At 35.8% G+C, this 16,990-nt stretch overlaps 2 protein-coding genes across 2 annotated transcripts; both read left to right on the top strand.

The window, feature by feature from the left end:
• The first annotated feature begins 294 nt into the window (after nt 1-294).
• Nucleotides 295-4,602, top strand: LOC112052551 (uncharacterized). Its single transcript, XM_024091680.2, has 3 exons — nt 295-450; nt 2,071-2,499; nt 3,268-4,602. The coding sequence occupies exons 1-3, from the start codon at nt 436-438 to the stop codon at nt 3,355-3,357; spliced, it is 534 nt and encodes a 177-aa protein (XP_023947448.2). The 5' UTR covers nt 295-435; the 3' UTR covers nt 3,358-4,602.
• A 2,770-nt stretch (nt 4,603-7,372) lies between these two features.
• On the top strand, nt 7,373-11,906 carry LOC112052578 (uncharacterized). Its single transcript, XM_024091714.2, has 5 exons — nt 7,373-7,942; nt 8,866-9,093; nt 10,093-10,225; nt 10,302-10,462; nt 10,969-11,906. The coding sequence occupies exons 1-5, from the start codon at nt 7,841-7,843 to the stop codon at nt 11,188-11,190; spliced, it is 846 nt and encodes a 281-aa protein (XP_023947482.2). The 5' UTR covers nt 7,373-7,840; the 3' UTR covers nt 11,191-11,906.
• Nucleotides 11,907-16,990: the final 5,084 nt, after the last annotated feature.

The following is a 16,990-nucleotide window of genomic DNA, read 5'->3' on the forward strand; positions in this document are numbered from 1 at the left end:
AATATTTAATAAATAAATGAGAATTTATTTTAAATAAATGAGAGTATAATAATCATGAAAATACATTATTGACTTTTTATTTATTCCTTACTTGACTTAACTAAATTTTAGATTAGGTAAGTAATACGTATGCTAGTTAAATACCGCGAATGTCCAAGGAACACTAGGTGAGTTTAAATTAGGTCCATTATCCATAGTACCTCGTAAGTTCCCTGTAATGAAGGCCGATTACAGCCATGAGCAGGCACTTTTGCCTCGGTCGGGCGTTGATGGGGATAGCAGCACGCGCTAGCACCATCACCACATTGCGCAAGCCATGTGAACCATTGAAAGTGCCCCCTCCTCTCATATATGTAGAGCGTATATCTTATAAACACAGGTGCATCACTCCGCTGGACATTACACTGTCTTTGACTGTCTAATCGTATCGCCAGGATGTGTGACAAAACGGTAGGTGTCCGTGATGTGACTGTGCTATTAGTTGTTGACTAGTGATCTCGTAATATCTAACTAAAAAGTGACATAATTTTCTTTCATTGGAAATGGTGCGATAATATTAACATATTAACATGCGGTATTCCATAAATTATCCTGATTTTAAGATTTTGATAAAGAACTAATAAGTCCCTTGGGAACCTAAGATTGTGGCTGTGATTTCTGTGAAAATCATCCGATCCATTCATTAATAATCCAATGATTAATTTGTTATATTAATAAAAAGAAAAACAAAGTCTGTGCAGTGTATTCGTAATAAAGGTAATAGATAGTGCAACAGGTGGACGCAGAACATAGAACCACTCGGATTTGATCGACTTAACCGTTGAGCTATACTCGTACCTAATAAGGATTAAAATATTATAATTACTCTATACTTTCTTTTATATGTATATGTATTCTTTTTCTCTTTTAAATACCTATTAAGTACCAGCTTAAATATTTACAGTTTAGGTAGGTATTTAAAGATGGCTTTGTTTTCATTTTAGAGACAAAATCGATTTTGATATCTTTTAAAAGTAAAACATTTGTATTAATTACTTAATTCATCACTTGTCTTTCTTAATAAGTATCAGGAAAAAAATTCTAGAGAATCATATAATTTTTTAAGAATATTGGCCAAATTTAAAAACATTTCACACAACACGACAATAGACGGAAATCGAATTATCCTCTATACCTAGGTACATTCAATTTACATTTAAACTCTTCAAAATTAAATTTTCGTAGTTATTTTAAATAATTTGAAAACATTTTTTTCAAAATTACAAAAAAAAATATTTATAAAATCCTCTCGCCAACACTTCTCGTTTGATGTGTCACATGATGCAGTTAGATTTTATTTTTGTGTTTTCCATCTTGCCCCCTAGAAGTGACCTTCATCAATCTTCAAGTAAAAAGCTAATTTCTGTATTTATTTTCAAATTTTTAAGATACAGTAGTTTCGGAGAAAAAGGACATGGTCAATTGTAGTCTATTCGTTTAAATAACTTGAAAGCAATTTTTTTTAAACTGCAAAAAAAATATTTTTAAGATTCTCTTATCAAGACCTTTTATTTGATGTATCACACGATGAAGTTTGTAAAAGATTTTTTTTTAACTTTCCATATTCAAATTTTACCTATTATTAGCCTAGTATTTGGGTTGCAAGAATTGATATGTGTACCAAATTTCAACTGGATTAACCTAGTACATTCGGAGAAAACAGACAGACATTAAAATACGCGCGAGTGATAATATAAGGGTTCCGTTTTTGTACTGTGTACGTTCGGAACTCTAATAAAAATGGTTAAATTAAAAACCTCCCTCTTTAAAAATCCGGTAAAAACAAACATTGTGAAACAGTAGCGATCAAATATGCATGTCAGCTTTATGAAATTAGTCTAATTCGATTTTGCCCCGTGTAGTGAAGTAGGTAGGTAATTCGAGAGCTTATTTTTAAAGTTGGCTCTGAGTTAATCTATAAAAATCCCATCAAAGTCAGATCAATAATTATTATCGACACAATAAAACAAATATTTAATTTTAATAATTTATTTGTAAGAAGATTTATAGTTCCATTGTGTTTGTTCGCAGTTATTGAAGTCGTTTATTTTGGCTATGGCGGCGGCGAGCGTCCTCGCGCGCCCCGAGCCGCCGTCTTCATACGGGCCGCCGTCCACTTCGTACGGAGCGCCCGCACCTCAGTACGGACCACCTCAGCAACCGATTGTCCACAAACATGTATACGTTCACGTACCACCGCCGGACAATGAACCGCCAGCCCTGCGCAAGCCCGTATACGTACCGCCGCCGCAGAAACACTATAAGATTGTGTTCATCAAGGCGCCCACGCCTCCTACCCCGACCGCTCCAGTGATCCCGCTGCAGCCTCAGAACGAGGAGAAGACACTCGTGTACGTGTTGGTCAAGAAGCCCGAAGAGCAGCCCGAAATTGTTATTCCGACCCCAGCGCCGACGCAGCCCTCCAAACCTGAGGTTTACTTCATCAGATACAAGACACAGGTAAGCTATTTCCTTGCGTTATGTGAAACTCGGTACTCTTGAGGTAATCGATAACGGAAAAAAAATCGATTTGAATCTTATCAGTTCATTGTATACGTGAGTATAGAAGACTAGGTTTATTCTCAGTGACTGTCGATGTAGTTCAGTGATTAGCATATGTGGCTTCGTATAACGTAAACCTGGGTTCGAGCTTTGGGATATGTAATATTAAGCTTTTCTTTCTTTATAAAAAAAATTTGTAGTAAATATTCTCTGCCCGGAGTTGGGAAGAGTGGTGTTAAGCCTCTCCGCCTCGGAGAGCATGTTCGGTCGTAATCGTTAACATCTGATAGTTTATGTAGCATTTGTTTTTCTTATTGTTACCCTAAGCTCGTCAACCCACAATAGATCAGCACTTTCAGAAGTCAGTTAGCCTGAAAACTGGCTACTGCCACAGAAAACATGTGCTACTGCGCTGGTTTTGCGTGCGTCTAATAAGTTCGAAACAAAAAATACTCGTAGGTACATCAACATCTTCTTTTTGTTCCTTTCATTAACGCTTATTTAAATAAGCTTACCTACTGAAAGAATTAATTTTGATTTTGATTTTTAAATGTTTAAAATCGAAAGATACCACATATTTTAATCCGTACTTAATTACGAGTAAGCGAACCTAATTAAGTACAGACCACCACAGTAATTTATTTACTGTGCTTGCACTAAGCCGGTTGTTTTAGCAGAGTTAAATTTTTAGATGTCGAAAGGTTCTATTCATCTTGTTTATTTCAGAAACAAGAAGGATACCCGGATGCTGCGCCGCCCGCACCGCAGTACGGCCCACCAGCTTCTGCTCCTTCTTCAGAATACGGCGCACCCTAGAATAGCTGATAAAGAATGTCTACTGATTTCGTTTCATACCGAAAATTATGAGCAGAATAAGTACTTGATTCTATAAGCCAGTCACAGCCACATTCCACAAGGACAGTGCACTAAATAAACACCACCTCGAACTATAGGTAATTATTAAAGAGAAAAAGAACAATTATGCACGTCACTTTCACATTAAATGCTTTTATAGATTATTGTTTACTAGAAAGAAAGGTGGCAACAGTTTTTTAATCGTTATAAAATAACAAAGTTATTGAAGCATAGTGTTAGGTATAATTAATGAAGGACGAGAGCCTGCAATAGCCAGACATATTCCATTTTATGAAGCTTAAAAGTTTTTCAGCTCATCCTCCTATCACAGGTAAATACAAGCCAATTATGGAGTTTGGATCGTGGTTACTTTGGATGGTAGCAGGATTCCAGTGTCTTTGTAAAAAAAACATTTTTTTTTTGATTTTTTCTACGGGATATCATGAGGAATCATCTACAGTCGCCAGACCCTTAGCTTCGTGGCAACTCTTCGAGATCCTTAAATGTTGATCGTTAGGGGCATTTTTCATAGGATGCCGCTAAGCTAAGCGACTTTGACATAAATTCTCATAATATACCGAAGAATAAAATACAATAATATTTATAAATCCTTATTTTCATTTATACAAATGAAAATAAGGATTTATAAATATTATTGTATTTTATTCTTCGGTATATTATGAGACTCTTAACCGTATTTTATGAACGGAATATTTAGAACTTTGAAACCTACCTTCCAAAGCCACCACAGTCCAAACTCTATTGGCTACCTTACTTATCTATTGTAGGAGAGTAGGCGGACAAACATTCAACCTTTATCAAATGGGGTACGTCTGACTATAGCAGGCTCATAATCCAATGTGTTTAAAGTATACTTTTACCAAACATAAAATCTCATATTCTCATATTACGACAAAAAAAAATCATTTTTATTATTTTGAAAAACGAGAGTATAAACGAAATTAGTATGATTGTTTTGTTGATGAATGACTCCATGATGACACGTTTTTTTTTTAAATTAATGAGAAAATGAGGTTGTTACTCATATTTACGAGTGGACCACAAAACTATGAGTTTATATCTGTATTATTTTTACCTGGAGACTGAACATTTTTATAAATTAATGTACTTAGGCATAATAAAAACGAACGTAACCTATAAATTTCAGCTATTTTTCAGTTCAATGTCATAGCGCTGTGAAGATTTTTTTATTACTCGACAGTGTGAGTTTTGAATTTATCTCTTTCTCTATTTATAGTACCATGTTAGACAGAGAGATGAATTCGAAACTCGCACTGTCGAGTTATAAAAATATCTTTGCGGAACATAATGGATTTTAAAGTATTGACGTATGAATCATTTATACACCCTAGTGTATATATTTTGGTTCCAAGTGCCGAATGTTCATTACCTAAGAGACACAGTCCAAAATTGTAGTGCAACCTTATACATTGTCTTGCATCAAATTGATGTGTGCCTGTAAATAATTATTGTTTTATACTTTGTATTAAATGTTTTTTTAAGATACATATTTGTTATTTTTACAAAGTTAGGGATAAAGTTTTCTATAACAATTATTATTTTACAGATAAAAATACTTGTAGGTTCAGATTAACGTTGATCATGGTAAGTACTGTACCTGGTTAAAAAAAATGTTCGTATCTGGAACAGTGTACCTAGTGATGGTGAATGCTGGGGTTTGATTCCGCTATTCTATTATACTCGTCGATGTAATGTTCGCCGTCAAAAATAAAATGTCACTATCAACGAAGTTTCCATGGAAATAAACGATGGCATGTCACATACAAACGATGCCACAACTTTACAGAATATAGGGGCTGGAACTCGCACTGCTAAAAATTTCATTTTAAAACATCGAAGTAATGTCGAAGAGGCTTGACTTATCCAGCGAAAACGGTTAGAGTTATAGATGATCTTTATTCTATTTGTCTGTATTCAAACACACACAACGTGTTAGTAAAAACGTTAGCAGGCTTTGTTAAATTATTTAAACTATGACATAGAGGGAGGGATACACATCCCTTGTGTGAAATCGGAAACAATTGCATTACTTGGTCGGAAAGACTGTGTTAGGAATGGGAAAGACAATAGTCCAGCGGGCAGGGATCGAACTCATGACCGTGTTGAGTCCGGCCCCTTTGCCGTGGAACTACTGGGGCTTTAAATTATGAAAGAAGATAACATATTGACAAAAATATAGCAACTAATTGCCGAGGTAGGTAAGTAATACAATATGTCAACGAAGATTCATGTTTTATAAGTTAAGTAAACAAAGCTTTCAGTTGTGAAGGTGTTACGTAAGGTGTTAAACAGTATGCAATAATTCAGAGATGTTGCTACTACTCGTGGTACCACTAGGTGTGACGGCACTGAGTGTCTGAGACATCGTGATGTATGTTGGAGAGGGTTGTTAGTGACGCGCTAAAAGTGAAAACCTGTCAATGAAATTAGAATGCAATATGTTATAATATTTGCTTTGTAATCTATGTAAAACAGAGTTACTCGATGCGATGTAACGTTCTGTCACACACTCGACGAGTGGCATGGGAAGTAGCGAGTAAAGAAGGCAGCGAAGTAGTGCGGCAACGTTACTCGTCAAGTCTCGTGCCGCATTTCATGCTCCTTGCTCCTGCTCATGGCTCCCTATTTTGTCAATTTTCGAGAGGGAGTCAAAGGAAAAGTACCTATCTCTCTCGCTACGGGCATCACGTTTGTTTGCGCGAGTACTTAAAGCAGTGCGAGGAGTAGGTATACTTGTGGTACAGGTATAGCAAGGAGATAGATTTCTAATATATTCCCGCAATTTTTCACTGTATTATTTTCCTTAGGATTCCAATTAGGGATTCCTTAGTGATAATGCCGCCTTTTTGACATCCTCGATGCTTTAAATTTTGATGTTTTTTTAAACTTTCTCATTTGGAATTTAGATATGCGCTGTGAAAAAATGTCACGCAATGTATTATTGTAGAACTGTCTTGAGTTTCCGTTATGATGTAAGCCGACCACGTTCATACTTCAATATAGACATAATGAGAAGTGTCTCACGGCACTATTATGTCTGAGCGATTCCGTAGATATTTTCACTTTCTAGTTCGAGTGAGCGCTATGCGAGGCGACGTTTCCGGAATAGCCACCGCACCATTATTAATTCCGAGGACACAAAGCAATTTGACCCATTTGTTGTTACATATCAAAATGAATTATATAATAAGTATAATATAATAGCCTATCGACAGTCACAAGATTGCTTTAACAAGATTGATTTACTTTCTTGGGTTTTTCTAAACTAAAATGTGTAAAAATATCAAGGTAAAAATTAGTTATTCTTAGTAAATTCTGATACAAAGTTCATCCTTATGTATACTCGTTATGTTATCGCCGCGTTGCAACGATTTGCGTCCACATCTCTTGTTGTGTAATTTTTTATGGGTTACTTGGGATAGGCGGGGAGAGTGACTTAAGTGGAAAAGGGGGGTGTTTGTTAACAGTCAAAGGTACCTTTAACCCTTTGACTGTTAACAAACACCCCCCTTTTCCACTTAAGTCACTCTCCCCGCCTATCCCAAGTAACCCATAAAAAATTTGTTCGACATTAGTTTTCTTATTTTTGTAATCACTGATCTGAGTCTGTTAAAAGTTACCAAAGAGGGTAGTGTATAACAAAAGAATGGACATGGACAAACATCCTGGCAAAATGCAGAATAGTAATCTGCATGCTTTTCTGAGTCCAAAACTGTAGGTAAACATAATGGTCCTCGGATTATGCACACTCAATACCTCGCAGCGTCTGGTCTAATCTACCTATCAATTAAAGTCTAAAATATAGGAAACTCAGGAAAGCATAAATAGAAATAGATGACAAGCAGATGATTGAAACAACAGCTGTGTTGACAAAATGGGCAATTAATTACTTAATGTGAATTACAGCATCTCTACACAAACCTAACCTAATTTATAGTAATTGGACAACTTGACAACGACAACGACAACGATTAATTTATTATAAATCGTTAATTTTTCTAATGCCTATCATTTAAGTTATTAGCAAAGAGCTTTTGAACTCTAATAAGCATGGACATAATGTATTTGCAGTTGATTTTTCTCAATAAATAAATAAATAATAGGGTGATAATGATGAAGTATATCATCCACAGAAGATAAAGTATGTGTGGCATCCGAATTTTTCTAGATTAATCTCGAATCAGCTCTGTATACGTTTAGTTTGTCTACCATTTTCCATGACGCGCCGCAAATATCTCACATCGGCACGCTGCGCTCATCTATTTTGGTCACGCGTAGTAAAGAAGTTCACATTCACATCAACATCAAGCAGTATCTAATAATATTCGAATCAGAGAAGACGTTTGCTAAATTTTTCAAAATACATTTGTCGTAGCAACAAAATACAATTGTGGAAGTAACAATGTCTTTAACTATTGCTGGGGAAACAAAAATCGACTCAGAACCATGTGTTGTGGCTTGGAACGATAAACTATTCGTCGGTACAGACGCCGGCTCGATTTTAGTAAGTTGTGCTACTCAGGTGCCTTCTTACAAACTAAAAAAATGTATTTTACTAATTTCATAAAGGCGGGTACTTTTTTTTCTTTTTTCATATGTATGCCAAAATGCTATAGGTATTGTTATTTTAAGGGCTTTAAGTTTTAATATTAAAAATAAATTAGACGAAGGAAGTATAGTTGAATTGGTACGGTGCGGTGCGATGACCGATTCAAAAGTCCTGTAAGTGTGTAAGTGTACGTAAGCAACTTATGAAACAATGACATTGTTATTGAAGCCGCTGCTAGTTTTAACTATGTAGTCCATGTAACAAAAGCCGAGAGTCGGTGCGTATACAAAATAAACCCATAAAATAAGTCCACTGTTATTACGTATAGTTACTTTATAAGTAGGTAGGTATATTTCTAAAAAGTTACAAACAGACATCCTAGCTCAAGCTATATACTTGTACATGTACATGTACATGTTTTCTGTGCTCGTACTAACGTAGGCTACGTAGGAAGTCTAGATACAATTTTACCATCTTCCAGTTACCTAATACTTATATAGGTAATTAAATTAAATCTATTTTGTTAGTCACTATTAGTATTTTTTTTTAGTCACTATTAGTCATTACGAACCTGCATTGGAGACGGAATTTTCCGTTTTGTAAAATTTGAAAAAAAAGACGTCTATTGCCCGCCCTTATTAAAGATTGTGCACGCCACTGCTCAAGATCTTTCTCCTCCACAATATTAATATTAGGTATGTTACCAATTATAAATCTAAAGTAAAACAACTAAAAACACAAGGTTTAACCTTAAGCTTTAGTTTTCTATATTCTGTGGCTAATATAGTGTAGCTATAGGAATCTAGCTATATACTTAGACATTTTATTATATACTTAGGTAGACTGTCAACTGATTTTTTTGTAATTGCGTGGAACAGACTTTCGATTCAAATCTTTCGCCGGGCGCTTCGTGGACCGCGCATGCTGTACAATTGTTTGCTTTGACTGCGAGCGATGGAAAACTATATTCAGCCTCCAATGATGGCGGAATAAGAATATGGACATATGACGGACAAAAAATATCCGAGCTGCCAATTCCTGATGCCGATGTAGAATCCATATGCACCCATGGAAATTATGTGTATGCTGGTGACGAATTGGGAAACGTAAGTTAACGTTGAGTTTACTGTCTACCTAAGTATGAAGGTAGCAAAAATTACTTATTTTAGAAAATTTGATTTAGTATCTAGGTATTTAATGGTTTTTTTAGCAGACTCAAAAGTGATTACAAAAATAAAAAACTAATTTCGAACAAAGGTGATGATATGATTCACAACTCAGGACAACTTAATTAAAAAATCAAACTGTAACCAAAATAAGACCCTAGAATGGCAGAGAATGACCTTGAGTCACGCACTTGTGAACGTTGTGTGTAGGGTTAAAGGTACCTTTGACTGTTAACAAACACTCCCCTTTTCCACTAGTCTCTCTCCCCGCCTATCCCAAGTAAAGTAACCCAAAAAGAATTACACAACTAGAGATGTGGACGGCTCGAACGCCACGAGCACACTGAGCCGTCCGTACCGCAAGTCGTTGCAACGCGGCGATAACAGTCTAAGCTGTTTAAAGCGGATAAATTATCAATACCTTACCTAGTTCTCGATACAACGTCGTGCCTCTATTAAGCTGTCACTGATAAACCGTTACAAAGTCAAACTTGTAGCATCCCATCATTGAATTACTATGTACCATCCTATACATATACTTCGCCGGCGCATTGCAAGCGTGGTGAGTCTAAGCTCCAAATTCTACCCTCCTATAGGATCGACGAAACCTGTGTTGTCTCTCTTCATCTTGTGTTCACTTTGTGGTGTGCCAAAACATTTTATCCAAGCGTATCTATTGCGGATTGAATTTCCGTTCCAGGACAAACCGGCTGCCTTCATTTTCGCTTTAATGGATCCTTTCCATGTCTTTGGCCTGCCACGTCTTTCCTGCCTTCTCTGAGCTTTATAGTGAGCTGCAAATTTTTTCTCAAGATAAAATAAACATGTATCTACCTACCTAAGCTAACCTTGTCCGTAATTGGATAGAATCTTAGAGATAGAATGTATGAAAGAATAAAAAATAATTTGAAGAGTAAATATTTTTGTACTCTGTTACAGATTTATGTATTTGAAAACAATAGTTTGATAGCTAATTACAATGTTCTAGAGGAAGTAAAGGATTTAGCAATATGTCCACCACTTATGTTTACGGTGCGGGATCTATACGTAACTGTTACAGAAATCAAACCTGGTAGGTATGTTGACATTGTCAACTAATAAAGATAGCAATCTATGATGATATATAATTGTACGATTTTTTTTTATAGAAAAATCAAAAGATCGGTTTGCAACCGTCCATGTTATGGAGGGAAGGGCTCCCTTACAAGTCTCTGGGTCGCATCTAGTAGTCACGTCTAGAGGCGGCAATAGTATTCAACTGCACGAAATGGATTTGGGCAGCAAATTTAAAAAACTGGACGAAGTCAAGGTATTTTAAGATTAACAAACATTTTATTATAGACTAGCGGACGCCCGCGATTTCCGCCCTTAGACCTCTTTTACAGTAGTATCGCTGTTAAAATGGAGTAACTTCCCTCGTTTTACCAACATTTCCCGTCACTGCTCTGCTCCTATCGTAGATCCTAGATCGTAGCGTGATGAAAGTATACTATAACCTGCCCAAGCTTAAAGACGTCTTCCAATGCGGCGGTAAATAGCTTCGGGGAGATTACATCTCCCTGCCGCACTCCTCGCTGCAATTGGATTGGCCTCGTAGTCTGATCCTGTATTTGGACTGACATAAGCATGTATCTACCTACCTAGCTTTCATACAAACACTTCCAACACTTGGATGTACCTGTAGTCGACCCGGGTACTTGGGTCAGTGTTTAGGCTATTTACCTGTTATTTGAAAATGTACCTACCGACGTATAAGCAATAGATAAAAAGTTTAAGCACCTAAAAATTCTCATACCTGCGCATTGTTTTGATCAGGTTAGTGAGATGATATTAACGAGTATGTCCGTGAGGGAAGATTTCGTCTGGACCGGAGGCTGGGATGGCTGCGCAAAGAGGTGGAGAATTGACGGAGAGAAGTTACTACCAGCTGGAGAAATAAACCTAGGAGTTTGTATTAATGCTGTCATAGCTGTTAACGGAGATAATGCTTATGCACTTTTATCAGGCGGCAGAATTATTTATATAAAGGCAGCATAAATATTAATTTTAAAAATATTTATTTTATGCTGTTCTTTTTTTATCTTTCAATTTCATTCAAAGTGCGGACAGATTTCCACTCTCTATAGTTAGATAGATAAAAACCTTGGGGGATGTTATTTTAAAAATTCTTGGAATACATTAAAAAGTAGGTATTTAAATTTAACCACCAATTATATTATTTCATATAGGTAGCTAGGTACTTGAAAAATGTCCAATTTTGCAACATAAGTACTTGGTTCAATGGTTTAGCTGTAAATGTGAAAAGGTAACAGACAAGCAGACACATTGCATTTATAACATTAATATGGATATTTTATAAACATAATGGTACTTATAAAGGGTGCTCCCATATGGTCAACAATGTGGAGAGTAAGGTTGCCCAAGTATATCACTACAGGCACTTACAAGCATACTTACAGGGTAAATTTTACTGCAGCATTTTGTTAAGAGATAATTTTACAATATGAATTGTTGATAACATAGACTTTATGACACCCTAATACAAATCTAATTTTACTTCACCTAGTTCATAGTAACCTTGTGATTGATGTAAATGTCCATTGTATAAGGTCTCCTCTATACTCCTCCATAGTGTAGCAACTAATTGTAACACTTATATTATTATCTAAAGTTTATTATAGTCTTGATATATTATTAAAACTAATAAGAAGGATCTTAACAGAAAATGTAATAAAGCAGAGGAATAATAGGTATATTCTAGTTTTATTTTTGTGACCCTCCATAAATGTCTTTTTCACTAATCTTGCTCAAAAACACTCATATTACCACTCCACAGCGGGGCTAAACAAGCATTTCTTCTTCTTCTTCTTGGTTCTATGGCTCCGCGCGTCGAGCGATTGAGCCAGTATCAAGTGATTTTTTTTTTTTTTTTTTTCCGTTATTTAAAACGAGGAAACTTGTTTAATTATAAAACTCGAAATTTTGAAGGTACGGAAATTTTAGAAAGGATCAGAAAAGGAAAGGAAATATAAAATAGAATACTTATACTGAATATTTACAATTAAATACTAATCATTCATTTTCAATACTATAAAACATATATTTACATAAAAAATTGTACATCTAAAAGTATTTACAACTTAATATCATTAATTAGGATAAAAGAGGAAAAAAGTTTATATATACAAGGTTTATCATAGGACAAGAGGATGTCAACGGAAGTAGGAAGTGGGATGTGGAAAAGAATAAGGTCCTTGTAAAATGATTCTCGATTAAATTTTGGACATGATAAAAATATGTGATTAAGGTCACCCACTTCACCACACTCGCACAAATCACTGCTCACAATTCCAAATTTCGCAAGTTGAACAGGAGAGCAAACGTGGCCCAAACGCATACGCGTCAAGATACATGTTACCCTCCTGCTCAATTTTATCCTTGAGAACCATGGCTTTGTCGGAATAAAGTTTTGTATCCTAGCAAAGGCTTTGCCCTTTGATTGGCTGGAAATTGACCAAGCCACTTTCCAGGACTCCTGAAGTGAACGTTTTGTCAGTGTACACAAATCATAGGCGTAGTTACAATAGTCTGCCATATCTCCGCATGAAATAGCCTCATTGGCAAGCTGATCAGCACGTTCATTTCCAGGAATGCCTGAGTGACCTGGTACCCAGGAAAACACCACTGAATAGCCTTTTTCATTACATGTAAGTAGAAGTGTTCTAATTTTTAAAATAATATGATGAATTTGAGCAGACTTAAAAGGACATCTAGATAGAGCTTGCAGAGCACTCATAGAGTCCGTAAATATAATGGATTTCTTAAGTTTAGCAAGAAGAATATATTCAACAGATTTAAACAAACCAAGGCATTCTCCAGTAAATACAGATGATTCAGGTGGAAGTTTTATTTTCTGAACAATATTATATTGAAAATGAAAAACTCCAACTCCTACTATACCATCTGATGCATGCTTAGAAGCGTCACTATATATATAATGATAATCATTAAATTCATTTTCTTTTAATATGTTTACAAACAGAGGAGCTTCAAATTGATTTCTTGGAATATCTGGATTGATTCTAACATCCGGAGAGGTTATTAATGCATTATATTTAATACCGAAAGTAGGGTAACAATATGTACTATACATCGGCGCTTGTATGGAGCAAAATATTCGATAGCTTTTGATAAGACACGGGGGAGATTTATGGGACCAATACGAACAAGTGTCTGTAAATTCCAGAAGGAGTTGGAGTTTATTACGTAAAGGATGATATGAAAATTGCATAGCTTTAAATATATACCTATCAGATAGAAATTGTCGTCTTAAACATAAAGGTGGTTCAACACACTCTATTTGCATAGCATTGATAGGGCTAGATTTCATAGCTCCAAGGATGATCCTTAAAGCTTTGGCTTGTACGCAATCTAATTTACTAAGAGCTACGGCACTACATGGCTGTAGAACAAAAGTGGCGTAATCTAGCAAGCTACGAATTAAGGCATTATAAATAAGACGTAAGGATGCAGAATGAGCACCCCACCAGACACCAGTTAGACACCTGATCATATTTAGGTTTCTTTCACATTTAGTTACAATATAGTTACAGTGAGGAACTCCGGTAAGTTTGGAGTCTAAAATAACTCCCAAGAATTTTACCTCAGATTTTACAGGGATAGGATTATCCATATAAAGTACGTTAAACTCAGGAATGATTCTCTTTCTAGAAAATAAAACCACAGTACTTTTAGTAACCGATAATTCCAGACCATTGAGATTTAACCATTTATTTAATTTAAAAAGGGAAGACGATAAATATTTACTTGCATTTTGTATACACTTGTCCGAGATATATAGTAAGAGATCATCTGCGTATTGCAAGACGTTTACGTTTGTGTTTAAAAATATCTCTAAGTCACAAGTATATACATTATACAGCAATGGACTAAGGACCGACCCCTGCGGTAGGCCTCTCCATACCAGCCTTGAAAGTTGAGTACCGTTGTGTAGGTCTAATTTAATACATCTCTCAGAAAGCATATTGATGATAAATTTGATTAATATTTGGGGAACATGGAGGTCATGTAATTTATTGTGTAAGACGGAGATCAACACATTATCGTACGCTGAGCTAATGTCAAGAAAAGCCGCAAGAACTGCCTCATTCTTCGAGAATCCTAACCTAATATCCGAAACAAGTATACTAATATTGTCTATGGTGCTACGACCTTTTCTAAATCCCAGCTGATTGGCTGTCAAAATATTGTTATGTTCAATGAAAAATTCTAACCTATTTTTAACAAGATGCTCAACTAATTTGGCAAGAACAGAAGAGAGGGCAATTGGACGAAAAGAAGAAACATCAGAGGCTGGTTTATTAGGTTTTAATATGGGAACTATGATTTGTGTTTTCCAAGAAGAAGGAATGTTACCAGACAACATAATTGCATTAATAACACACAAATAATAGTTCAAAGAAGCGTCATTGCAGTTAATCAAGAATGAGTATGTAATACCGTCTTCGCCTGGAGATGAGTCTTTAACATAAGACAACACCCCTTTCAGTTCGGATAAACTAAAGGGGGCATTAAGGTCTGTATGACTACATGGTACAGAGTAAGGAATACAGCACTGGGCATTATTAAAGTTTGGAACATATGGAGGAGCCAACTTGTCTATAAATTGATCGGCTAGCTCAATTGGTAAGGTACCTGATGAAGATGAATAGAAAGCCGACTTAAATCTTCTAATATTTCTCCAAACTAACGATGGGCAAATATCTGGACTTATGGATTCGCAAAATCGTCTCCAACCCTCAAATTTCTTCTTTTTGAGAAGCTTGCTAGTTGAACGAGCTATTTGGGTATATATTTCAAAGTTCTCTGCAGTCATCACAGAACAATATTTTTTTTCAGCCTCTTTCCGTTGCTTGATGGCTATAGTGCACTCATGATCCCACCAAGGAGGAAATGGAATTTTACCCTGTCTATTACATTTTAATGGAAATAAAGTGTTAGCAGCATCAATTAAAATTTTAGTAAACTCATTTGAACATATTGTTTCATTACCACCATTAACAATAGGAAGACTAGATATCTTTTGATCAACATAATGTTTAAATGTATTCCAGTTATCTGGCAGTTTATGCTTTAGTTTAGAACTATATTGTAGATTAGAATAAGGGCTAGAGATAGGTAAAGTAAGTACAATAGGTGCATGATCACTGCCATAAGTGTGGTCAAGTACACTCCAGGATATCAGAGAGGCTAAACTTGGAGAGCAAAGTGACAAGTCTGGAGCACTAGGGCCTTCACCAGGACGAGTGCGTCGAGTTGGAGTCCCATCATTCAATATACATACATTTTGAGAATCTAAAATATCTGTCATCAATTCACCATAATAGTTAGTGTTAAAACTTCCCCATGATTGATTTTGACAGTTGAAATCCCCAAGTACTAAGTATGGGCAAGGCAAAGTAGATAATAATTGACTAAACTCATTATATAAGGAAGTGGAAGGGTGAGGTATGTACACAGAAATAATACAAATTTTATTTACAATCACAGCAATGGCATTAATGCCATCACTGAGAGGAGGGAGAGAAAAAATCTTATATGAAAAAGTGTTCTTAATGAGAATGGCCACTCCACCAAACCCATCAAATCTATCACTTCTTACAGTAACAAAACCAGAGATCCTAAAGGGAAACTCTGATTTTAACCATATCTCAGAGAGACATATAGCCATAGGCTTATATTTATTTAATAAGTAAATAATATCTGTTTTTTTGCTAACAGCACTCCTACAGTTCTACTGAAGGATTTTGTGGTCCATTATTATTAAAGTTTTGGTTTAAAGCTGTCAGTAAAGAATTGGCGACGTTGGACGGTAAAAAGTTAGTATTTGAAAATGAACAACTAGAATTTGAAAGTAATTTGATAAGTTCCAAAATTATTTCAGCAATAGATTGCTGAGGGATTGTATTTGATCTCTGTTTTAAAACATAACCATCAGGCATTTGAGAATTGTGATTATTATATTCATTGTTAATTGTTTCATGCATGGAGCGGTCATACCCTCTGGTTTGTTTAGGAGGGGCACGACGTTGAGTGAAAACAGTTTTTTTATGAGAACTGTTAGATGCCATAGGTTCATATGATCCAAAGCTAGAGGCAGGGTGTTTTTCATCGGACTTGGGAGGAGAGGAAGCTGCTACATCAGCATACAATTTTGATGTTGGAGGGTGGATCTTGGCTGCTTCTGCATATGATAAACAGCTCTGGGCCATTGAAATTTTAATCTTTTGCTGTCTTGAGAACTCCGGACACACTTTACTAGTGGCAAAGTGGCGACCAGAGCAATGGAGACAGCAAGAGTTTTCATATATAACTGAACATGTTTCTGAGGTATGATCATCACCACATTTAAAACAAAGTGGTTTTGATCTACAGAGGACTTTAGTGTGGCCAAATTTGCAGCAGTTATAGCACTGTATTGTGGGGAAAATATATAGTTCTACCGGGAGAGCTGTGTAACACATGTACACCCTTTTAGGTAGCACTTGTCCATCAAAAGTCAGTACTACCATGTTGGTGTTGGAGAATGAAATTTTGCCATCAGTTATATTTTTCTTTTTGATTCTCCTAACCTTGATAATTTGGCCACATCCTATAGGAACAGTGATATTTTCCTGAATTTCTTCCTCCGACCATTCCTGGGGCACACCTTTTACAATACCAACTCTTGTAATAGTAAAGCTAGGAATAAAAACTTTATAAGAAAGAGCAATTACAGAATTTTCAGTGAATAAATTTGCATCTTTATAATTTGTAA

The sequence above is a fragment of the Bicyclus anynana genome, chromosome 5, assembly GCF_947172395.1.
Source record: "Bicyclus anynana chromosome 5, ilBicAnyn1.1, whole genome shotgun sequence".
Classification (NCBI taxonomy): domain Eukaryota; kingdom Metazoa; phylum Arthropoda; class Insecta; order Lepidoptera; family Nymphalidae; genus Bicyclus; species Bicyclus anynana.